The sequence below is a fragment of the Channa argus genome, chromosome 21 (assembly GCF_033026475.1).
Source record: "Channa argus isolate prfri chromosome 21, Channa argus male v1.0, whole genome shotgun sequence".
Taxonomy (NCBI): domain Eukaryota; kingdom Metazoa; phylum Chordata; class Actinopteri; order Anabantiformes; family Channidae; genus Channa; species Channa argus.
In genome coordinates this window covers 9,526,664-9,552,577 of record NC_090217.1, presented here as the reverse complement: position 1 = coordinate 9,552,577, position 25,914 = coordinate 9,526,664, and the positions used below count along the sequence as shown (strand labels likewise).

At 38.0% G+C, this 25,914-nt stretch overlaps 1 protein-coding gene across 22 annotated transcripts in view; it reads left to right on the top strand.

The window, feature by feature from the left end:
- wnk1b (WNK lysine deficient protein kinase 1b) overlaps positions 1-25,914 on the top strand; it is an 82,813-nt gene that overhangs the window by 22,355 nt on the left and 34,544 nt on the right. For 21 of the 22 annotated variants that reach the window (XM_067489479.1, XM_067489478.1, XM_067489466.1 and 18 more), the window contains exons 3-11: positions 11,106-11,278; positions 16,318-16,538; positions 17,775-17,932; positions 22,711-22,799; positions 23,409-23,548; positions 23,674-23,753; positions 23,995-24,198; positions 24,538-24,607; positions 24,820-25,013. In XM_067489479.1, the coding sequence (XP_067345580.1) occupies positions 11,106-11,278; positions 16,318-16,538; positions 17,775-17,932; positions 22,711-22,799; positions 23,409-23,548; positions 23,674-23,753; positions 23,995-24,198; positions 24,538-24,607; positions 24,820-25,013 (1,329 nt within the window). Of the gene's footprint in view, positions 1-11,105; positions 11,279-16,317; positions 16,539-17,774; positions 17,933-21,171; positions 21,318-22,710; positions 22,800-23,408; positions 23,549-23,673; positions 23,754-23,994; positions 24,199-24,537; positions 24,608-24,819; positions 25,014-25,914 lie in introns of those variants that run through there. The other variant, XM_067489483.1, reaches the window with a different exon arrangement.

Sequence of the window (25,914 nt, the reverse complement as noted above, 5' to 3'; positions counted from 1 at the left end):
TGGACAGGTTTTCTAGAATTTTCTTTCTTTTTTTCTTCTTTTCACTTTGACATTCATGTTTGACAGTGTGGGTGTACATCTGGATACATTTTGACGTGAATTTTTTGTATCTTGATGATGTATTTACATTACTGTCGAGGAAAGGTCTCTTTCTATTGCACATAGATGCATGCACTACTCATCAATGAATTTATTTATTAATTTTGAAACAATTTCAATTTTGAGAATTCAGTTGAAATAGTAGGTTTTTTTTTCAGTTCTGTTGGAATTTTTAATGTAGTTATAGAAATAATAATAATCTTAGTAATATTAATCTTTCTTACAAACCATTAGCTGTTGTTGGATGGAAGTGAAAGCAGCAGGGAATGTAGCTCTAGTGTTCATTAGTTCTACAGCACCACGTTATCTTGAAAAAAATCAAACGTTCTTAAGATTTGGTAGGCCTTCAGATAAATTATCTATTAAAAAATTTAAAACTGCAATGTTCTGAGTCCAACTTGGTTTACCTTCAGGCTGGAGCATGTGTACACTAATTTAAGGAATCCCGTAAAAAGAAAGGAGCCATGTCTGTGTTTTATTTGGTGTCTTTTTCTTCCTTTTTGATTCTTATGTTATCCTATACTTTATAGTGTGTCTATTGTGTCTATTTTAAGCAGCGATTATTAACCCATGCTTGCAAACCATATTGTTATCGCTCATTGTTGTCAAATAAAGAAAGCTGGACCTCTTTCATAGTGTACCGCATTCAGGTGTAAAATGGGTTATCGACACAATGAGGTTTTATTAAGGTTTGTTATGGTTCACATGCTTGTGTGTCTGCATTTGACAGTGGTTGGAGATCAGCTCTTGTACATGTCTTTGTAAGGCTAAGTGTAGCCAGATGTACTTGGTAATTAATTAGTGTTTGAGAGGCGACAGAGCTGTACAGTATAGTGTTATAATTACGAGTCTGCCAAGCACTCATCACTGAAGTAGAAGCAGGTGAAATAACAAACTCGTGTTTATAGCTGGAATTGTCCATGCTAAATTACCTTTTTTAAAACTGGTATTCCCAAAGTGAAAAGTTTAAACATACAGTATGCTTAGTGACACAGGGCTTGTGGGTTACATTCCCACCCCTGGCTGTGTGCCTCACATGCAAAACAACAAATAATGTTTTTTTTTGATAATCTCAGCGAATTCTGAATTTCTTAAATATCCCTCAATAATAGTGTGAGTTGGCCTGGCCGGCTTGGTGGAAAGAATGAACAGCTATGTAATAAGAACAAACCATTCAAACTTAAAAATAGAGGTTCATTTTGTGCCTTTTATGTTTTAAACAATGTTAGCCAGGCTTGGTAGGAACAAAGGTAAGAACAAGCAATTTTGGCTGTCAATTTATGAATAAACCTTTTAACTTTCAGCTGTGTTAAAGTGTCTTTGTTCAAAGTTTTAATCAGGGCTGTGGTTATCTTGGTACAGTAATAGTTTGCTTGGAGGTTGGTACATTGTGTGTGAATTGGTGTAGTATTCTCATTAGAGGCCTTGTTGTCATTATTACACTTATCTTTCCTGAGAATGAGACTCATTATAAAGTTGTACAATTCTGATTTTGTCTCAATTGACAGCTCATTATGTGCGCTGTCCCACCTCCTGTCATCTCTCCCCCTTTCAAACCTCTCCTCTTCAATTCAATTCCTTCCAAAATGTCCTGTTCAGCGGTCTTTCTCCCTACTTCTGATCACTCATTAACATCTGCTGCCCTCGTACTTTTACTTTCATTATATATTCCCCATTTATCCCACTTTTATCCACTCTTTCTGCTGGTCTTAAACCTCACTGTTCATATTTCTTTACAGGTTTCTAGCCTCCTGCTGCGTCCTCTTCTTGCGTATCCACTAACTGAACTGTCTTGCAAGATCTCAGATAAAATTTCAGTTCAGCAAAACAAAATTTAAACTGGGATAGCTGGGTTTCATCCAGCAGCAGCAGCATCTCTCTTATCCAGCATGCTTGTGCTGAAACGATTTTCCTTGACAAATGCAGTGTGTATTTCTAGTTGATGTAAGCGTTAGACTGACTCAGTCCTTGTGACATTGACATCTTTGTCTCTTAGCAAGACATTACTGAGACAGACAGGCACCTCTGCAGAAACCCTACACCACGCGTATTTGTGTGCGCGCGCATGATGTTCTCACAGTTATTGCATCACTGTCATATAATCTACCCTCTATTTCTGCCTCTCCTGTCTTTTCTTTTCTACTCTTTTCTCATTTCTTATCCTCTGTCCAGCTTGCTTGACTTCAGCTATTGACTGTTCTGTTTCTTTGGATTTTTAGTAAAATGTCACTATCGAACGGATGTTACTTTGCCTGTTAATGGTGATAGAGTCGAGACATTATAGAGAATTTGCGCATTGTGTTTGACTTCAGAGGACAAATATGCTCATTTCCTCTTCCTCTAACCTCACTTCCGTCCTCACTTCTGTTTCCCCACTCCTGTTTTGTCAGTCACATCTGCATCTGTATACACAAACTAATCATTTGTGCATTTGAGAAAACATTTAAGCAAACAATAGTTTTGTCATGTGTTTCTCTTAACATTTTTGTGTTAGTCTGCATGGGGGCATAATCCAAATGTAGCTACCATATTAATATTACAAAGAATAACTAGTACTTTATTTTTCAAAGTTGTTTCGACTTCAAATCTTACATGTAGGTGTGTGTGTCTCACAGACGGAGTTCAAAGTACAAAAAATACTAGGCTAATGTCTTGTAACAGTGTGCACTTTGGCAGTAACAGGCTCTCATCTGGAACAAATTGACCCTAAAACCTGTGTAAGAGAACCACAGTCAGCCATCAGAGAGACCCACAGACAAACATAGACAGGACCAGTGTACACTTTTGCCTCATGGACGTTTCTGGAGCTTGTCCAGTACTCTGTCGCATGACCAGAATACCTGTGTCTGTTTAAGTTCTCTGGTTATCCTGTTAGAGCTAGAGCATAAATCAGTTCCTCCCCCTCGTCTCAACTAACCAGCTGCCCAGGAAATATAGGCCACTTCAAGGAGAGGAAAAGGGCAGAGAGAGATGGACTTGAAGACAGACAGGGGAAAAGGGAGAGAGGAACAATGACTTTCTTTTCTGTAACCACATAGCCTTTTCCCTTTCTTTCATATTCATAATTTTTCATTCATTTCCAGCTCTACCTTTTTGTCCCATTCCCTCTCTTTACCCTCTCCTTGTCTCTTGACAGAAGCTAATCCCCTTTTATGTTAATTGTATAGATGAGAATCGTGTGCGTTTGTTTTTATGCACATACACACAGGGGCTTGTACAATTTATTTGTTTTCATCTGTGTGTGTGTGTGTGTGTCCCTTTTTAAGGTTTCTGTTGTACTTGCATACATTTCTGACATAGTGTGTGGTATTCTAGGAGTCTGTATGTGTTTTTGCCAAAGCTACTCGTTTGCATGTAAATAGACAGTTGGTTACTCGCATTAAACGTGGCTGTTAGGCTGATGGAACATAAAGATTGAGTGCTTTAAATATTCAACACAGAGTTTAATTGCTTGCTTTTACTCTCCTCCTAAAAATCTACGTTCTGTGTTAAAGCTCCCAAATGGTTGTGTGTTAGGAGTGTCCCTGTGGCCTAATGGTTTTGTGGACTAGGCAGGTAATCTGAAATGTCCCCTGTTTCAATCTGGCTGAGGATCTTTCTATCCCAATATTAGGCCTCTAACACTTTTGTTATATCATCAGCTACTACTGTAACAGTGCCCGGACCTCGTAAAAAGCTGTCATTAACACACAGTGTGTAATGTGACAAATCATGCCATAGCTATATATGTAATGTTTTTTGGTAATGAAGTTTTGCCTGTAGTATCTGATGGAATTTTAATAGTTTTAGTGGGGATTTTATTTGTGATCCTCTTACAGCATATGGGTTTCTGTGAGCCATACATAAAGTGTGTGTTAATGTGTTGTAACTTATTCAGGAGTAGTCATATCAGTCTCTCTGCAATCTGCTTATGATGTGTTAAGAGAAAGATGGGTTGAACTACGTTATATTGAGGCTATTCCCATCCACACACATAAAAAGGTCTGAAGTGCACAGGTACGCTTGCACACACAAACCCAGCCATTCTTTACAAACATATTGCATATTTAGAGAACAAAATGACTTGAGGCCTTTTCTTCAAGAAAGTAAACTTGCTTCAAAATCTTAGATTAAGCCTACTGTCTGAGTGTCCAGTAATATTAATGTAACAATGAACCTGAATCAAATAATGAAACAGTCTTTCAATGTCACCAATGGTAAGCTTGTGACTGTAAAACTTTTTGATGTTTTTTGTTATGTCCATGTGATTTCACTGGCTTTTGACTGGTTGTTTCCTGAACGAGCAACAAAGGAGGCCATTGTTCGTTAGTAATCATTTCATCAATCAAAACCACAATTATGAATGAATAGAGCTTTATTAGAGTCCTGGATATTGGAAGTGGATTGCTCAGCTGATTTGGGGTTTGGGCATTAGAATGGTATTAGATTATCAGTCTTGAAATGAGAGACTGTGTCCTGCAACTTAAAGATTATGGATCCACATACATGTTTAAGGGTGATATTATTATATTATTTAAAGGCTTATTTTTCCCTCAGGCTATTTTTGTGAAAATAGCCTGAGGTCTCCCTCCCTCCCTCCCCTTGGTCTCCCTATTAACATTTTTACTCATTAGCTCCAGATTTGTGATTATTCCAGGTATAATGTGATCCTTTGTGCATGGTGTGCTATTCTGTGATGGATTAACACTTTAGTTAAGGATTAACACTGCCCTCATTATCCTCAGATTTCCTCTTATTACCCTTGGATCAAGACAACTAGATCTAGTGGCTGAAATGTAGGATGTGATGTGGGCAGGAGGCCATATTTGCAAAGCATCCTGCTTTTATTCTAGGGGAATCCAGGATGCTTGATTCCTATGACTAGGAAAGACAAAAAAAGTGACTGAAGGGTCGGAAATGATGGGACAGGAGTGGAAAAAGATTAAGGGAAAGGGAAGATGAGAGAGGGCAGCGAGAAGAACGTTCAGAGGAGGAGAGACAGAGCAGAGGGTAATGACTGCACTGGCTGTGTGTGTGTGATGTACAGCCAGGCACAGACAGAAAAGACAATAGCCTGCATACTGAGTTGCAGGCAGAGATGGGACCTATTGTTAACACATAAGTACACAACATATTTACACTCACACACAGGGATTTTCTGATTAATTTTTGTTTTCTTTTTGGCTTTTGTTGGTGAATCAGAAAAAGATAACATATGTATAAAAGATTGATACCTGTTTATACTGTTAAAACATAATATATCAATAGCACACATCTGTATTTTATTAAGTCAGAGGTCTTCCCAACCACAGGTATCTCATATTACAATACACACAAACGCACACAGACACATGGCCCTGGTTACTGCAATATGAAGGGTGATGATTGATGGGAAACCAAAAACGACCTAACTATGATAAAAAGGAGGGTCGCAGGTGGTGGAGAAACAAGAGTGAGTGAGGTAGCCATAAAGAGAGAGAAGAAAAAGAAGAGAAATGGTTAAATCTAACACATGGGTGTTTGGGTATATACCTCTAACTTTTCTGTTCCTTTAGTTGTTTTCAATCAGAATGTTTGAAATGTCTCTGATATTAGTCTCCATCACTCTTTGTGTCCTCTTCCTCTCACTTTTACTGGATCATATTCATCCATCTTGTCAATCACTTTTAATCACAACAGATTCTCTCTCTCTTTCTGTCTCTGCCTCTCGTGTATAAATTGGTGAACCATAACTAGTTGTGGTTAAGCTCTTGGAGAGATTATGGTTTGTGTGTGCAATTGAATCATGTGTGTCTTGTGTACTACTTCGTTGTGTAGGGGTGTGTTTGCAATAGGGGGCCTGTGGTTCATTGCAGGTGAGTGAGGAAGGGCTTTTGTTACACTGTAGGTGTTATATAGAAACAAATCAGCTCATTCATTGAACCAAGAGAATTGATATACTAAAGATTTACACGGCCTGATTTATCTGTCCAGTTACACATCAGCCATCTTCAAAATCTGGGTCAGGATGAGAAAGATCAAATTGGGCCAACAACACATTCTGGATGATCTGGGATCAAAAGTTTGTAGTTCACTTGAGCTCCAAGAAGAGTTACTTGGCCCAAAGGGGATGCTGCCAGATGTTCAGTCATGCAGTGCAATTACAAGCACACCTATTAGGTCATGCATGGTTTTAGGAAAATAAATTATTTTATTGCACATTTTACAGTAGTGTATTTCTCAAGCATCTGTTGGTCATCTTAACATTCTCATACTCCTAGTCAAACTTTTCATCTAGACACATTATTTTAGGATGCAGCCTTGTCTCTTTCATCAACTGGTTTTAAACACAATCAACTCTAAATAGTTGTCATTTTGGATATAGTACTTGGTTGTATAGTACAGGTTGAATTATACCACTCAAGTAAATAATAATGTGCTGGGATAACAAACTCTATGCTTACTTATCTCTTTAATATTGTAACCACATAGCCTAAATTACTGTACATGATTTAACATGATAACTTTCCTGGAATTTATCTGTTTTTATATGATTTATAATTTAAAAAGAAAAGCTGCTACATACACAGATATCAGATGTTACTATTTTATAGTTGTTTATATGTTAATATGTTTAGTATAATGGATTTCTCTTAAAAGAGCACTGTCTTGGATGTAGGAAATATACTGCCAAACATGCACAATGATTTGATGGTATGTTTGACATTTGAATGGTTATATGAGGGAGTTTGAACGTCCTGTAGCTCTGACCTGAGGAAAAAACTCTCACAAATCCATAACAAGGAGCCACATTTGCATGTTGTTTTGGTGGGTTGAGGGCCTGCTCTATTGTACATTGTGTAGATTTTTAGTTGCAACATGAGGAAAATCATCAGCACTTGATGCTTCATCTGTTGAAAGCTGCTCTTTAATCAGCCTATTACTCTGATTTAAGGTGGAGGTGTGTGCGTATGCCAACTAGATTATTTAAGTATAAAAAGTAATTGAGAAAAATTGTTCCATTACTTCTATTGTGCAAGGTTTCTTTGTTTTGGTGTGGTTGTTCTAGTCCACATGCAATACATGCTGAAAGTCCTGCAGGTACTTTTTCGGTGAAAAACGCTGGAAAATGCCCAGCTCCCAATTCCTGGTAGTCCGTAGACCATAATAAATACCTGTCTGGTATGATCATAAACTCTTAACAGACCTAGGTGGCAGGTCTGACTCTCCTCTATAACTTGCTTGACTTGTGAAGCAGGAAAAAGGATTGATTGATTGATTTAAATTTCAGATGATAGCATACGAGTTTCCATCTGTTTGTTCTAAAGAAATTTGGGTCCTCAGACATTGCTCATATTTAGCTGGACAATGCCTAAAATTTCTGGTGTCATCTGTTGCCACTTCTATTTAATTAAGGCTGAGTGTTGCTCACTTGCTGGGGTGCAACAGACCAGAGCAGATGATCAGAGTGCTAAGGTGCTGTGGGATTTCCACACTGCATGAGTTGAACGGAGAGTGTCAGCTTTCAGCCTCTCTGCAGGAAGCTCAATAATGCTTTAACACTAGCGATTCTGCTTCTAGCCGCCTGTCTGGCTGCTCGGTTTTATGTGGGTGTATGCGATGTGCTTGTGTGTTTGTGTGTCCTCAGATAGCTGTTACAGAACATAAATGGGGCAGACTGACTTTGAACTGTTTTTGCAAAAGGATGTACACTGTAGGTGACTTCAAGTTCTCAGACAAGGAAGACTGTGAGAAAGTGATGCTGGGCTGAGAGAGTTAGAAGTTCTTATGTTTAAACAGCATGTATGTGAGTCTGAGATAAGAAGCTGCAGATTTGAGTGCATGGGCTTGTCTTGCTTAAGTCTGTATGTGTGTGTTTGTGTGAGCCTGTGTGTATGAGACAGAATGAGGCTTTGATAAGGAGTGAGAGGATATATTTGATTCTGACAAACTCAAGTCTCATGATGTTTTGAAGCTCACACAGTAAAGGGAGAGACAGACGGACAGAAAAGTCAGGAAAAACATAGCGACCACCACAACATACGTGGCAAATAGTAGATTAATATTAATTTTGAATTGTCTCATGCTGACAATTGTAAATTTTATACTAAATACTTTAGTATCAGTTGTGAGTTCTCCATCTCCTTTAAAGCATAGTTGTGAGAGATGTGTTCCCATTTATTCACTACAATGAAGAAGGAAACATTAATAATGGATAAGCAAGCCCCCTAGACTTACTGTCAGCTCACATCTGTGTAGACACACATGCACGTGCACACACACAAAGTTCGAGGGGAAAGTAAAAGAGAGAGAGAAGTAATCTTCTTGTGTCCTCAGGGATCATTGATGTGGGTGGTCAGGGTTTTTTCTAAGTGCTGCTGAGAAATGGAATGTTAGCTTCCAGTCAGTTAGGTGACCTGCAGCTATTGTCATGTGACCACGAGGTCATGTGATCTAAATAGGAAAAAAGGCTGGACAGCAGACACTGAGTGTTAGTTGCTAATGGGCCATCATCAGTGAAGTGGTTGCTGCAGGATGAAGGGATAAGCTGTTATGGGCTATAGCACACACACCCACATGCACAGGGAATGGACATAATAAAACACACTAAAGATTTTCTGTGTGTGTGTGTGTTTAAGTCATATGATATGGATGAGGCCCCAGGTTATACAATTTGACAATATGAGATCATCACCTCAGAGATTGTCCTAATCTCTGAAGGATCACAAGGACTTTGAATAGCTGAATAACATTTCAGAAGACTTGCTTACTGTGACATACTTTTAACTGCTGAATTGTTAATTGGATGGTGTCTGGCTGTTGTGGGATTTTGTGGCTCTGTTAAAAAAAAAAAGAGAGAGAGATCAGGGAGTGAAGATTTAAACCATTTAAATGATTAATGGTGAGTTCTTTCTCATGGATGGTTTGCACTAATGCACTGGATGCGTTGTTTTTTATTTTAGCTCATGTTCAAATGAAGTACTAAGATGAAACAATGCAGTGCTGTAAAAAGACAAAGAATCACAATGACGTATCTGTGTACCTGAAACATGTCAGAAAATTGTTGCTTTATTGAATGAAACAACAAAAAGATGCCCCTCATAGGACCTCTTTTCAACATGGGTTACCATGGTGATAATCCCTATAATGTCTCTGTGGGTAGGTGTCTTATCGCCAACATTTGATCTTGTGCCATACTGTTGTTCTGTTTAATGTAACTTACATTTTAAACACCGACATTTCTTGACGCTCCTTGTTCAATGACCACGTGATCTGAACTTAAACACACATACATTTAGCATTTATGACAGTGTTCCTGCTCTATGTATTGGTCTGCATATCTGTTAATTTCCCTGTAAATTTAGCTATTTAAAAGGGTCAAACTTTAACTTTTGAAGCACACATTTCTCTTTATTCCATTTCCACCATAATTAGACCATCTCTTTAATATTAGATTTAAATGTTTCTTTTGATAGATAGATAGATAGATAGATAGATAGATAGATAGATAGATAGATAGATAGATAGATAGATAGATAGATAGATAGATAGATAGATAGATAGATAGATAGATAGTTCAAGATGGGTAAAAAAAAAGTCTACAGTATGTCTGGCATAAACATCTTAGTAATTAAGTCACTGAGGAAGTTGCACCCATATTTGGCCTTAAATAGTCAGAGTAATGAGGTTTCGAGGTTTTATCATTGTCAGCCAGCTATGATTTTGTTTATTTTTGGGGCAGTGATGCACTGAATGTGTCAGCTATGGTTAGACACAGCGCTGGTAAAGAAACTAGAAACGCTGCACAAACACATTCAAAAAGCAAATGAGCACATACACACTGATACACACGCTAAATTCTCATATTATTAAAATATGCCTATAAACCACATCATATGTAACAATATATTCTTCAATCATTGAGGTTTTCTTAAACCTCATCTGTACCTATACAAACACAGGCTAGACTCAGATGAATGCATGACACCTTTAACACACGTGTTTATGAATGCTCACAAACATGCATGCACTTTACAAGATCCAACCCGCCCACGCTTCCCTTTGCATCTGTGTTTATTGAGGTTTCAGTGGTAGAGCTGGAATGCCCATTAAAACGCGTGTGTGTGTGTGGGGGGGGTGGGGGGTGTTTGGGGTAGGGCGTGTGTTTGGGGGTGGGCGTGTGTGTGAAGAAACTACACAGTGGTTGAATGGTGACTTTAACTCCTTTTCTTAGCTTGTTTTACTCAAACTCTTTCTGGGTGGCTGCAGCCAGTTTATGCTTGCTGTGGAATTTAAAGCCTGCACCTTATGAATTGAAAAGTAAAATTTGACATGAGTAGTAGAAGGGCGTACCAGAGGCTTTCATATTTGTGTTCGAGCGAAGACTAACTAGTGCTAAATCCGGGCGAAACCTTTCACTAGGACAATGATCTATAATGTATTCTAGCAAGCAAAACATTCTCAAATACTCGTGAATGTTTGCCATATTGTTCAACTGTTATTTTGTAAATGTAGGCCTTTTTGCAAAAAATAAATTCGTAAATTATGTAAAAATCATTCATAAATCAATCACCCAACAAAGAATTGAAACACGTACTGTAAAGATAAAAAGAAGACTGATCAAAATCCAGCTGTAGACTCCCTCTAATGGATGTTTGTGGCTTCTTTGAGCTAAGATGAAAGGACGGTTTTTGTTTCATCCATGTCAGTCTCTAGAGCTGCACTTTAGTGGACAGTGGCAACATTTCTTGAAAGTACCTGTTGTACTTTTTCAGGTATATGTGTACTTTAACTTCATGTTTAAATTCTGCATCAATGTTAAATAAAAACATGCTTTATGTCTAATTGTAAAGCAAGACCCATCTCTTTTAGGCATTTATTATTGACTTATGTCTCCTCATTACTTTCACCAGGTAATAATCGGTTACTATGACATTTTTGTATGGGCAAATACCTCTTCCTTCCACATTTCAAATGAACAATGTTTCCATAGTTGTGTGTGTGTGTGTGTGTGTATGACTAATTTTCCTCTTCTGTCCTGTGTATAGGATCGTAAGTTGTCCAAATCAGAGCGACAGCGCTTCAAAGAGGAAGCCGGGATGTTAAAAGGTCTCCAGCATCCTAACATTGTCCGCTTCTATGACTCCTGGGAGGGGCCATGCAAAGGAAAGAAATGTATTGTTCTGGTCACTGAGCTCATGACATCTGGCACACTTAAAACGTGAGTACACCAGAGAAGTGTTACTTTTGTGACAGATTTTACCTCTTCAAAAACGATGCGGGCTTTTCAGATGTTTCTACCACAATTGCACTATTTACCCTAATCTTACACACACATACTGTATATGGCAGTTCTGACTTCTCTGTCAAACCAATATGAAGTTTTGTTCAGTTGGCCTTTAACAGTAGAGCTCTAAGCACCTCACATCTCGGCATGATTTTTGTGCTTAGAGCAGCTGTTAGTGGGTCAGCCTGTGTGTACGGCATGTGTGCAACATACAATATTTATGTGGCTAACTGAAAGCCTGTCTGTGACCTAAAAGAATGAACTTATAGCACTGACAGTCATACTGCAGCACTGTATACTTCTAGGTCTGGACAATTAAAGCATTTTTTTAAGGCTAAAGTACCATAGCTACTTTACTATGGTGCTATGTGTGACTGTACATCTGTGGTTTGCATGTCAATGCCATGAGCATCTGCCTGTGTCCCCCCCCCCATTCTCTGCCCCCCGATAAATTCACAGTGGAGAACTGATGTCTCTGTGACTGTCATTGTTTATGCCATGCCTGCATGCCAGCCTCTCTGCTGTATAGAAACGTGTGACTGCTAATTCGAAATGTTGAGCTTCTGACACAATAAGAGCTTAAACGTTGAAAGTGGCACACAGTATGGTCCATGCAGTGCATGATGGGGCATCAGCCCTCCTGCCAACTACTGCTGCTTGTGCTGCAGATTCCTTTCATTTTTGCCAGAGAGACTGACAGAGGGAGAGACCAAACCATGTACACCAAAAGTGTGAGGATGCACACTCAGACTAATATTTAGGTAGAGTTAGATTTAGTCAAAGTGACAGATGATAGAAAGCCAGATAAGCAGATGGTAAGTCACCTAAAGATACAAATAGATATATATATGGTAAGACCCATGGGGGAATGAATAAGTAGGTACAGTATCAGTCTAAATTCTGATAGTCAGAGTGAGTGATAAAGTAATGAACCACCTGTGACCACAGCACAGCACTACCAAGACAGTAGCGCCATCAACTGGAGAAGCAAAAAAAAACATCACTTATTTATGAACAAAACCAAAAACTGTGTTAAACTTGAATTTATCTTAATATATTAAACACAAAGTGTTTTTGCACTTTCCAGGTCAAAAAAGGAGGGAAGTAAGGAATATAAATAAAGGAAAACGTTCGTAACAGAATTAAACATGCATTTGTTTTAAATGCCTTGTTTGTAACCCAAAGATTTTTGTTGTTTTCAAAAAATTTAGAATGAGTACATGATGGTATATTTACTTGAAGAATCACTTAAATGATTAACTTTCTGTCAGTCAATAATTAATTAAAATTAAAATCATTGTACTGTAGTTAAAATGTACAGTGCATGCATATATGGACATATATAGTGTGTATATACTCTATATGAACTAGGTCAAAGCTGCTCTGTGATTTGGCCATCATCCAGATGAAGACTGAGAAAGGAGAGGGACTCTTGTACACTGAAGTGGTGGAAAAAGTTCGAGAGCTGACGAGGGAAGATTAATAGTGAAAGGGGGAGACATTGATGTGATTGTGTGAGAGAGGGACAAAGAGAGACGTAGAGACACAGAGAGCCGTGTGTTTGTATTTCCATTACTTGCACGTTTGTCTGTGCAAATATGTTTTTATGAGCGCATATCTGGCATGTATATATGTACAGTACCTACTGTTCTCATATGGTACTAGCATTTCAAAGTTCAGATACATGCAGTGGAGAAAAGTATGTGAACCATTTGGAATGACCTGATTTTCCACAGTTGGTTAAAAGACGATATGATCATATAAATCACAAACATACTCTACAGACACTGCTTAGGCTGATAATACAAAAGGTTGCTGATCAATATATTGTGTCTTTAGTGATCTTACCAATTTAGTATTCACACTGCTGATGGAAAAGTAAGGTAACCTTTGGATTTAGTAACAGATCAAACCTCCTTTAGAAGCAAGATCCTCAAACAGGCACTTTCAGTATCTGCAGATCAGATCAGACTAAAACACTGTGCAAAGAGGAGTTTTGCACCATTCTCATTTCCAGAACTGCTTCAGTGTGCCTGACATTATCCTGTAAGGGACTGTACCTTTACAAACTTGGATATTATTTCCCCCTACATTGTCAAGTTGTCCTGGAGCAGCAAAGCAGCTTCGAATCATAATACTCCCTTTACGGCACTTCACTGTTAAGATGATGTGTACGTGTTGGTATGCAGTGCCCTTTTTAAAGCACACACAGTGCTATTTGTTCCTCCCAGTAAGTTCAACCTTAGTTTCATCAGTCCACAAAACATTTTCCCCTTAGTGTTGCTGAGTGTCGAGGTGCTCTGTTAAAATTGGTGCTTTGGGTTTCTCCCTGCAATCATGCAGTCTGATTGGCATATGTCAGACTAGACCTTTAGCTGTTGGCTAGAGTTTTCCTTCTCATTGATCACTCTCTTGTTGTGGAATCATATTAGGTCACTTGTAGGGAGAGTAGCCACTGTGTTAAATTGTCTCCATTTATAAACAGATTGTCTAACAGCGCACTGATGAAGATCTGAACTCTCTGGGACTTAGTTCTACCTTCTAACTCTTTTTCAGCGTTATGCAAATCAAGACTTGTTTAAAACCCATGACTCATGTCTTGGTTGACATCAGCACAATGCTGTTTGTGAATAGCAAATGTTTATTATTTTATAACCCACACCTTTAATTTAAACCTTGAGGTTTTAGGGTGGCAGTCCCTCAGTTAGTAGAATTACTGTCCACTGGCCATAGGGTAATAATTCCGAATTTTTTGTTTTTTTTTGTTCCAGTTTGTAACCAAATCAAAAAGGTTCACTGACTTTTTCTTGCCTCTGTGTATTTAGGTATATGTTTTAAAAAAAACTTTGTCTAATTGCAATTGTATGTGGGGGACAGTTTCTACACTGTCACATCAGTGACAAAAAAAAAGGTGCATGGATGGAGGAGGAAGAGGCTGTAAAAGGTTTTAGTGTAAACATTAAAGTTATGCGATTAATGATGAGGATTTAGAGGTATGTTCACTAAAGAAGTTCCTACTATATTGTTTTCAGTCTTTTAACATGTGCAAACTTCCCATGTCAAAAATGTGAAAGCACCCAGAAAATAAATTCAACAGTCACAATGTGGGTTGTTGCAGATTTGTGTGTGATGCTAAGTCCAGAATTGTCAGGGCTGCTCCTCATTAGTTAAGACAGATTTGCAATTGCTGCATTATTCGAGCAGCTGTTGACACTCAGCATCTCTGGTGCTGCCAGTGAATCAGCAGCCAGACTCACTGATGCAGCACTGCCGGTCAGCTGTGTGGATGCAGAAAACCAAAAGGACTAGTGGGAACAACAGCAGGGTCACTTAGTAGTTAATTCACCAGTCGATTATTTACCAGGACCATTGGCATATTCACTTCAAGAAAAGCTTGGACATTGAATTACATGCTGTAAATAGACCAAGGACAAAAAACATTTTTTTTAGTCTAGGAACCAACATACTTAACAAATAACCACATTTTACCTAAATCTAATTATTTCATTACATTACATAATGTAGTGAAATTTGCAAATACGTGCATGATTAAATTAATCAAAAGGATAACGGAAAAGAAGGTCTTATTTTGATTCATATTGTCTGATCAAAGGATGGCTAAGGACAGCTTACCATGTCCACTTTTGTTAGTCCCCATTTGAGTTTAGCTGAGCAAATAAAGTGCAAAGCTAATAAGAGAAAATGAAAAACGCTTTGCTTAGCTAATCAAGCGTGACAAATAGATTTCAAAGTTCAGAGTTCTTAAAGCTCATAAAAAGAAGCATTGACAGAAGCTTTTTCTTCAAATAATTACATGTAATTCAATTCGTAAAAATATAAATTAAGTTTTTACTTGACTAAGAATAACAGACTGCTAAATGAAATACATTCTTCGTCCTCTACTCCTGTGTGGTTTCCTCCCACATTCCAAAGACATGCAAAACCAGGTGGACTGGAGACTGTTGATCGCCCACAGGTGTGGATCTGTGTTGGCATTGCCACTACTTGGCAACCTGTCAACCGGTGCTTCTCTGCTTTCCACCCAATGTATTCTGGGAGAGGATCCAGACTCTCATAAGTCGGGATAGGAATAAGTTTCTAAAGACAATGGACAGCTGTTTAGAATTACTTAGAGATTAAATATGGAACAGTGATACCTTAAATGGTATCCATTCTAGCTATCTAGTCCATTTCCATAAAATAAGGAAATGGGCATTACCAAGCTCCTACTGTTATGTTTCCCACTTAGCATCCAGTGCTTATGTTGATTAGCACGGCTGGTGTTGTTTAATTAGGGAGTTGCCCTAGGATGGGACATTTATGTGATGTCGAAAAATGTAGTGGTGTCAAAAAGATTACTAAAAGACATTGTTAAAATGCCTTCTAACGGGTAGGAAATACAGGGAGCTAAAAAGTCCTGTTTGCCTTGGTATCTGTAAATTAATGTTTGTGTGAGTATGTATTCCAGTTCATTCCTACATACATACATACATACATACATACATACATACATACATACATACATATTGGTATGAATGCATTTAAGATGGAATTGTCAGACAGTAATCTGCTTAGGTTGTGTAACCTTTAATTTTAGCATTATCTCTGCCTTTTCACTTGTGTCTGGCTGTCATCTGTTGTCTCTCTATGAAAAAATTCAAATTTGCCGAATGGATGCGTATTTGTGTCCATTTTACTATGTATATCTAAAAAAAAATCTCAGTTCAGAGAGTAATGGCCTCTAATCTCAAATCGTGTAATGCTGCATATTTGATGTGAGATACATGGTACGGCCGTTTTGTTTTTATGTGCTTCTCAGTTGAAATGGTTTATTTTAGTTGGTTTACTTTGAAAGAGTGCAAAAGAGTGCACCTGTTGATTTTTTTATTGTGTTGATACAAAGGCCACTTAAGCAGGAGACATGGCCAGAGCCAAGTGACACTCTCTGATTTCTCTGGTTTCTTTGTCTGCAGCTACCTGAAGCGTTTCAAGGTGATGAAAATCAAGGTTCTGCGTTCGTGGTGTCGACAGATCCTCAAAGGCCTTCACTTCCTGCATACCAGAACTCCACCCATCATTCACAGGGACCTGAAATGTGACAACATCTTTATCACGGGTCCCACAGGCTCGGTGAAAATAGGAGACCTGGGGTTAGCCACACTAAAGAGGGCCTCTTTTGCCAAGAGTGTCATAGGTATGAAGATGCATGTGCACAGCCATTTAAGACAGAAATGCCTTTTATTTTGCACAGACATACCTGTCTGTAATCAGGTGTAAAGTTGCATATCTGAATAAAATATTTAGTCTGTGTTGGTGAAGAAATTGAATCAACTGACATATTTTGAGTTTGCCTAAGTTTCCCTGTAAGTTTACCAGTTTACAGTATATGCACATGTCCACACACTTGGCCTCATATAAGCAAAGATAACGCAGATACATTCTCTACCACTACACATGCCTACTGTGGATTAACTTTATTGCATCTAAAATATCTGCTTGTTAAAGCAAACCGCAGGTATTTGAAAAGCGTAACACACACCAGTCAGTCTGCCAGTAAGCTAGAATTAAGCAGTCTAGTGATATGATGGCTCCATACACATGCCAAAGATACTCCACACAAACACCATGCGTATAATATATGCATGAGCACACAAGCCATGGAAAAAAAGCATCTGCTGTGCTCCATGCAATAACTTGGCTACCTTTCTGAGGTTACGTTATCTAACAGACCACAGGTATTTGGTATTCACACATGATCCCACACACAAGAGACTGTGCATACTCTGATGCACTTCAGGCAATAATCATATGCTTAGTAAATCTCACAGCCACTTTGTAGTAAATGGGCTGATGTCAAGTATTTTACCACATATAGGAATCCACACAACTGGCTTTAGTAGGCCAGTGTGTGACACCTGCATTGTGTTTGCAGTTTAACATTTCCAGCTGTGTATTTTTGAAATGCAAGTCCTTATCATAACATTCTTATTGTAAGTAAGTTTTGTAGTTATGATATACAATAAAACTTCATAATGTGAAAGTAGAAATGTGTTTTGCTTTCTGAATGTATTTACAAGAAAATACATGTACTGTAATTTATCATAATCTGAACATACTGTACCAGGTGAATTGCAGCTTGAGAAGTGAATTAATAGGTGTACAAATAGTTTTTTTTTCTGTCACATACTATTTATTTTGTCTGTGTTTCTGCAAGTTCTAGAGAGATTCATTCATTAGGAAATGCTTTAAACAGCCATTCTGAGTCTTGTGATGAACTGCAGCAAGTCTTGCCTAGAGGGATATCATTATTAAAAAAAGGAAATTCCCAGTCAATTATAGGACCTTTAACATGTAGAGTGCACCATGGGGACTGAGGATGTACATTTCCAGTATTATGCTAAAAGGAAATTTTCCTTCTCTTTTCCATCAGGCACCCCAGAGTTTATGGCACCAGAGATGTATGAAGAGAAGTATGATGAATCTGTAGATGTCTACGCCTTTGGGATGTGTATGCTTGAAATGGCTACCTCAGAGTACCCATACTCTGAATGTCAAAATGCTGCTCAGATCTACAGACGAGTCACTAGTGTAAGTCTTCTTTTTGCTGTACACTGTTTGTGACAGAGAGAATGGCTAAGCTGTGAAAGCTGTTGATGTGTCATTTATGTGTTGTATCTGGCATCCTTGTTTGTAATTTCTGTGTCTAATCTTCATCCTCCTGCCCAGCCCTCTCTGCCACTCCTCCCACACTTGTTTACTGACAGTATTAATAAGTTTGGCATGAACTGCAGAAGATCCAGTCATATGATAGTGTTTTTGCAGAGATCCCCCGCCCTCTCTCTCGCTCTCTCGCTCTCTCTCGCTCATATTCCCTCATCTTCCAATCCTGCCCCCTATGTTTTTCAAAATAATAAAAAAGGAAAGACTAGCACTGAAGCAAAACATTTTGGCAAAAGATAAATAAATAAATTCAACATTGAGCAAGCTCTGTGCTATTAAGGCTAAATGAATTATTGGGACGAAAATACAAATCTTATTTCTTTAGTATTGCAGCATTTCCATATTTATATGACACAGCCTTTTTTTTTGATGCTCCTGAAAGCAGCATTCAATAACAGTTTTAAGCATTCCTGCATATATGCACCTAATTCTCTTTTAGTTTTTGTACATTTGCTAAAATTGCTGTGACAGTTGGCTGGAAACGGACGCCAAAACACAGACCAAAACAAAGACAGAGAGAAGGGGCAGCAGATGCAATCAGAGGCTCTCTTAAGTTGAGTGCTGCTGAGGTCATCATCCCAACAACACACACAGCTGGCAGCTGAGAGCTGTCTTTTGTCTTTGTCCCTTTTTCCTCACAGGAGGGACTTCAGCTTTGTGGAGGCTGATAGTGATGTTAATGGATCAGTGAAATTTATGACAAATCGCTTGTGCATCCATAATTTCAGTTTTTCCTTCCATATAGCTGCTTCATCACATTTTTTTATTATATCAACCAGACAATATAAAATAATTTTTTGAAGCTTATTGTAATGATCACTGATACAATTTTTGTCTAAACAGTAATCCAGGAAAAGCTCAGCCGTTCATAGCTTTTGTATGAGTGCAACATCCTTAGCAAAAATAAATGCTTTCGTTATATCAGTTGAGCATTAAAAATTCATGGAAGCTTTATGCATACACTTTATGCGTACACTGGCAGTAGTAGAAATACTTCAGTGTAAAACCAAAAATAATAGTGCCATGATTTTTTTTTTTTTTTTTTATTTCACTTACTTATTTCACTTTGATCTTATAACATTATATGGTTACATATTGTACCAGGGAAAAGTTTGAACACAGTTATTCATTGATGTTCTTCCCTTTATTTTTTTGAATAGGAAATTAATACTGAACACATCAAAGAAAAAAGTTTCATAATTTAAAATTACTGACATATGCATGTATGTATTACTGCAGTAATAAATACTAGACCTATCCAGGGTGTACCCTGCCGTAATAACTTTAACAGGATCAGCATTAAGGATGAAGTAACATATACAGTATATTATGGCTAGAACTGCTCAACTACGAGAAACAACATTCCATCATTAATGTAAGACATAAAGAAAATGTAAAGACCTTTGCAACCATCAAACGACTATGAAGAAACTGGTCTTCTTGAGGACACACACACAGTTCTTTAAGAGTTAGCCTCAGAAATAAACCCTTACAGTATCTCAGATTAGAATCTGCCTCAACATTTCCCACAGTTTAAGTAGCAGACACACACGAACATCAATGTTTATTCGAGATTGTGTGAATCAGGCATCAATGGTTGAATTGGAATTTGATTGGAATACTTGATGATACTTGAATTTTGATGACATCAAAATTGATAATTGTGGCTCCAATTGCGGTCTCTCTCTGAATGGATGATATCTCCATGTGGTTGCTTTCCACCATGAAGCATGGAAGAAGAGGTCATTGGATTATATCATTGGAATCGTGAGGAATCGTGAGTTTCTGCTTTGTAACAAGATATAGTATTTATTGTGTTTTGTTCAGGATAGAACAAAACTCTGCTACAATTGTGAAATACTTCAGGTGATTATGTCTTTGTCATTGGTCACTGGATGACCCAGTGAATAATAATGGGTGGGAAAATAATCTATAGAATAGTTGATTAATCAATCAAAATATTGTATTTCTGTTTGGCCTGTGTTTCCCAAATCTCCATATTCCCTCCTTCATGCAAACTTGTCTTTCGATATGTCTTTCACAAATTGTTCAAACAGTATTTGATGATCACAACCTCTGCTTGTGTGAATGTGTTTGTGCTGAGAATTTTGTTTTTCAGATTGATTTATTCATTCAGGAAAAACAGTCAACCAGCATCAGCTGTCTCTATTCATTAGGGATACACGCACGCACGCACACACGCACACACACACGCACACAACCTTGTGACAACCCCAGGGTGCCACAGTCAACTGTTTCCTTTCATGTTGCTGCCTAATCCATCCTTCCAGTTTTCCACCCTCAGTCTTTTCAGTCTGTCCTCAAGTTACAGAGCTTGGTTGGTCTTTGTACGTTTTAGTTTTAGTTTTTTATTTGTTTGTATGTTTTTTTTTTTTTTTTTTTTCCCTCCATCAAGGATGTGTCTGTAGTGACATCAGGCTGTCGCATTGTCATAACCACAATCTAAATCTGTCGATCAAGCTGTCTGTGACAAGAAACTGAGACGAATAAAGTTGTGGTCTTTTGTTTTAACGCAATACAATAAAACAAATTAATAAAGAGTCTTTGCAGATTTCATTTATGTTTTTTGTATATTCTTACCTCTTTGGACTCCTAAAAACATAAATTGTTTTTGGATATGCTTCATACAGGGGTTTTTGTATTATTTTGCATGACTTTATGGTGGTAAAGTGTAGTATACCACCAAGTAGTATAAGGTGTATTGGAGCATACTCTATATAGACCATATTATTATAGGTTGATAGTGTTGTTGGTAAGCTTCATGGTCCTTCTCCTTGTGGGACATTCCTTACTTCCAATCACCCTCATTAAACTAAATTGTAGCTTTCTCTATGTGTCTCCCTCCTTCACCCTCCCTTTTATTGTCAGACTTAATTCTATCACTTCCTCCATCAGTCCTAACTTTGTTTGGCTGCCCTTGAGTCTCTCTCTCTCTGAGTGTGTGTGTGTGTGTGCACATATGCGGGAGAGAGATGGGGTGTGTTATGTAATGAAAACGGGGGGGGGGACAGGAGAAAAACAGGCCAAAAGGAAGGAAATGAGGACAGAACTGGAGGAAAGAGCAGAAGGAGGTGGTCATTTGCTGGCACAAACAAGTTGAGATAAAAGGTCTGTCAGTCTGACAAGCAGTCGGTCAGATAGGTTTTGACTAAAAAAAAATAAAATAAAAAACCTTTTTCAGAGCTCTGTCACCCAAACAACTCTGTAGCTCACTTGTCTGAGTACTTCCTAGGTAAGTTATTGTACTTAGCCTATATTATAATCATTTAACTGTCTGACTTTTTTTTCTCCTTTCTTAGCTGTTTGCAGTTATTTTATAACATCTTTTTCAAGCTTAAATAATTGCAGGTTTGTTTTTGTTTTTTGCCTGCACTCACTTCAATCTGATGTATTCTGTCACTTAAGGAACCAGATGGCTATTAGGAAAAGTTTAATTGAGTTTTACATACTTCGGTGCCTTGGTGATTATTTCAGCAGCCTGTTATCTGTTTTTAGTTACTATATTTCTGGTGGGCTGTATTCAGCTAGGGAGTTCGTTTTCACAGAAGAGGCAAATGCATTCGATGTAATGTCCATTACAGATGGAAAAAGATGGTGTTGTCTGGACTGTTATTTTCTTTTGCTACCTCTCCTTTATTCAGGATTTAGCTCCAGCTCCTTGCCTGCTTGTCTTTGTGCTATTATTTATTTTGTTCCTGCATTACCAGTATCCCAATGAATGGCCTGGTCATTAAAGTGCCTTCTTGAAAGCTGTGTAGATGAACGTCTGTTCAGTGTTTTGAATGATGAAATAAGTTTCTTGGCCATGGTCATAAGGTTTTTTGGCACTTGGAAGTATTCACCAGCATGTTATCGTTGTAACGAGCACTAACCCATACATTGTGCTCCATCATGTTAATGTCTTCTTTTTCCAAAAAAAAAAAAAAAAAGTTGCAGCCTTTATCTGCAGGTTTTCATTTTTTTGTTTGTTTATTGGTTTTGCTTATTTTATATATATTTATTTTTTCTTTTTATTTTCTTTTTGTAGGGTCTTTTTTTAGTGCCAAGTATCAGAATAGAATCCTACTGGTACCTTTCAATAGTTGTGTGTTCTAAAATGCATTGTTCCTGTCTGAAAAGGGATTATTTTGTTGCCTAAGAGGACATTTTGGGACCATTTACTCACTTTGTACAATCTCTATTTGTCAGATGTTTAACCCTTAAAGAACTTGTTACAGCAAAATACTCTTATTTGCAAGTCTCAATTTGAATTATACAATGTTTAACACATTTAAGCCATTTTAATTTAGGTAGTATGCAAGTAGAATTAGTTAATTTTGCAGTTTGAAACTGGAATTTAAAACTCATTTAATACTATTTTAGTGTTTTTCACAGTTTGATTATTTAAAAAAAATGTGGTCTATCGTTACGCAGTGAATTCAGTGTATGCACAGTATGTTGGTGTATATTAAAAGATGGCAGCTTTTCTATGAAACTCCTCTGTGCACAAGTGGGAAAGCTGTTTGCTGTTACTTGCCAAATTCTAGAATGTTTAGGCTCATCTACTTTATTTTGCGTGTGCTTCTACTCCTTGTCTCTTACTAAATGGCATCATTGCATTTCTTTTTCTGTGTGTGATTGTGCAGGGAGTAAAGCCCGGCAGTTTTGACAAGGTAGCCATTCCTGAGGTGAAGGAAATTATAGAGGGCTGTATCAGAACAAACAAGGATGAGAGGTGAGTTGCAGAAAAGAAATGATCACAGCCAAGTTTTTAGTTTGGATGTTCCAGTTGTGTTTCCACTGTACTTTGGGTAAATTTAGATGCAACATTTTCATTCACTCTCTAAGGTTAATGAAATCAATTTGATCATATTGTTGTCACTACATCCACTTAGGCTTGATGTTAATTCAAAATGATTTGTTACTTTCTGGCCACCTCTTTCCTCTATGTGGATCCTCCTTTCTCTAATCCTTGATCACAGCTTCCTAATCAGAAATATTCAATTCTCTGTTCTGGGGTTAATGAAAGACTGTGTCTTTGACATTAGCTCATAAGTTGGAATCAGTTCACAAGGCATTGCCAGCCTTGGAACAAATTGGTATCAAGAAGTAAACCCACTTTTCCCTCATCTCCATCATTTAATTTTAGATCTCTTTTCATCTTTATTCTCCAGTGGAATTTCCAGTAACAATGATGCATGGCTGGATTAGTCATCCAAACCTTTTATTTTTTTCTATCCATCTTTTCAATTCAATTCAACTTTGTTGTGAATTGGCACTATATAAATAAAGTCATCTCAGGGCACTTTACAGAAGGCACTTTTGGTCTTTTGTTCCTTTCTAGGTATGCCATTAAGATCCTGTTGAACCATGCGTTCTTCCAGGAGGATACAGGGGTCAGGGTTGAACTGGCAGAAGAGGATGATGGTGAAATGATCGCCATCAAACTTTGGCTCAGGATAGAAGATGTTAAGAAGCTCAAAGGCAGATTTTTTTTTTTTTTTTCCCCCATCTTAGCGTTATTATATTAAACATACTGTATATACTATATATTCTATTACAAACAGAGGCACAGCTGCCTGATAAGCCACATATGTATGTTTTTTTAGGCAAATATAAAGAGAACGAAGCCATCGAGTTCTCCTTCGACCTCAACAAGGACGTCCCTGAAGATGTGGCCCAGGAAATGGTGCGTACGAGGAAACGAATGGATGGAAGGATAAATGGTGTGGTTGGTGGGAGATGGTGACGGATTAAGGCTCAAGGGAAGCCTAATGGACTGAAAAGCTATGTGAGGAGAGGTGTAAATGGAGGGGTTGATGTAGCAAGCTACAGTATAAAAAGTGTGGGAGTTTTGGAGACAGCGGTTGGTGGAATTGAGAGATGTTGCCGGTTTGTTTAAAAGAGCATCTCTCTAATCCTCCCCACAGGTTGAGTCTGGCTATGTTGCTGAAGGTGATCATAAGACCATGGCCAAGGCTATCAAGGACCGTGTGTCTCTGATCCAAAGGAAGAGAGAACAGAGGCGGCTAGTACGAGAGGAGCAGGAGAAGAGAAAAGTGGAGGCAGAACAACATCTGCTGCAGAAGCAACAGCAGCAACAACAGGAAACATTCAAAACATCTCACACACTGGTTTGCAGACTTCATTACTAAATTAGTCTTTTTGTACCTTTGCGTTGATTGCATTTATTAGTAGGTGGAATGGCAGAATGATCAGGGATTTTTAAGACGTTTTTTCAGGTTTGTTGTGGTACTGTACATGCATCGCTTAAGAAAGGAAGTGTTCACTGCTGACAAATTAGGTTTATGTCCAGTGCCATTTTCAGCTGGCAGATTACAAGGCCACCTGGTCTTTACTCCAGCTGGGGAACATATTGGAATACGTATATCAATAGGTACATTGCAGCACTTGACTTGTACAAGATAAGATGTGAGGTTACCTTTCTTTAGTTGGCTCATGTGTGTCTACAGGCAGAGGCAGAGGAGACTGAAGTGGATCAACAGCAACTTCACTATCAGCAGACCAGTGTTTCACACACATGTAAGTCAATGTGTTTGTTTTTCAAACAAGCAGAAAAATCACATGCTCATATAAATAAATATATATACGCGATGTCTATATGTATATATTTATATAGATATAAGAATGTTATCCTCTTTAATTAGGCTTTTTAAAATCTTTTTTAAATCTGTTTAGGCAATTTAAGGTAAAATTCATTTCACTGTATAAATACTTTTTTTTTTCTCTCTCAGCTGAAGGAGGTGTGGACAGCAGCCAAGGTTCCTCAGTGTTCTCCTCAGACTCCCCCCACCTAGCGCAGCTGAACATGTCGTACAGCTGCTCCCCATCTACCCAGCCCCCTTCCCAGCCCCAGAGTCCCTATCCCTCCACCCCTTCTGCTACCCTGCAGCAGCATCCAGGCTACACCCAACCACCACAGCCAATGGTGAGTGATGACATGATCCTAAATAGACAATATGACTGTGTAGGTTTCACTTATACGTATGATGGATACTTGTTGTTGAACACATCTACTGCAAGTGCTGCTGTGCTCAAAGATGTGCTGAAAATGACTCGCCAGTGTGAAGTGAGCACTGCATTGAGTTTTGGAGTGGGACTGGTTTGGAATGACATTTATACTGGTTGTGAGTGGTTGTTGAACTAAATACACAAAAGCATGCTGGTGATGGGTTTTATTTGAGATAGTAATCTTAGACAATAACCTCTAATTATCAGAAGGCATTTAATTGTTTTCTTGCCTATTGGGGCATGTTTTACGCTACTGTGAGTAAAAAAAAAAAAAAACAATTCTCAAAAGTTTTGTTGCCCCCAGCTTAAAGATTTAGACACAGTTTATTTGTTCAAGTCTTCAGCTAGGTTGGTAATCCAGGTAGCTATCATCTGTCAGTCACTGTTTTCAGCATCCAAGAGGTCACGCATCTATTTTTCTCACTCCTGCCACTGTAACACAAGTTACCTTGTTTCTTCCTCCATCAAACGAATGCCACTCTTTTATTAATATAGTTATATTGTCTATGTTCACATTTCTTCCTTTTTATTGAGTTGATCGTATTTGTTTGCACACATGTCATATTGGACACATTTCTGAAGCAGAAGTATAATTTTCAGAAAGTATCACCAAATAAGTGCAAAAATACTTAAATATATGAAAAACTGACACGTAAATATCCAAACAGTATGCTCAGCATTTGAGGATGATGAACTAAGATATAATTAAAAAGCTTTTGTGTTTAATTATAAGAGATCCAGTTTTTATGATGGATGGATATTAGAGGTTTTTGAAAATGACACACTAAATCTAATTGTTTATTTGCATTACATTTATT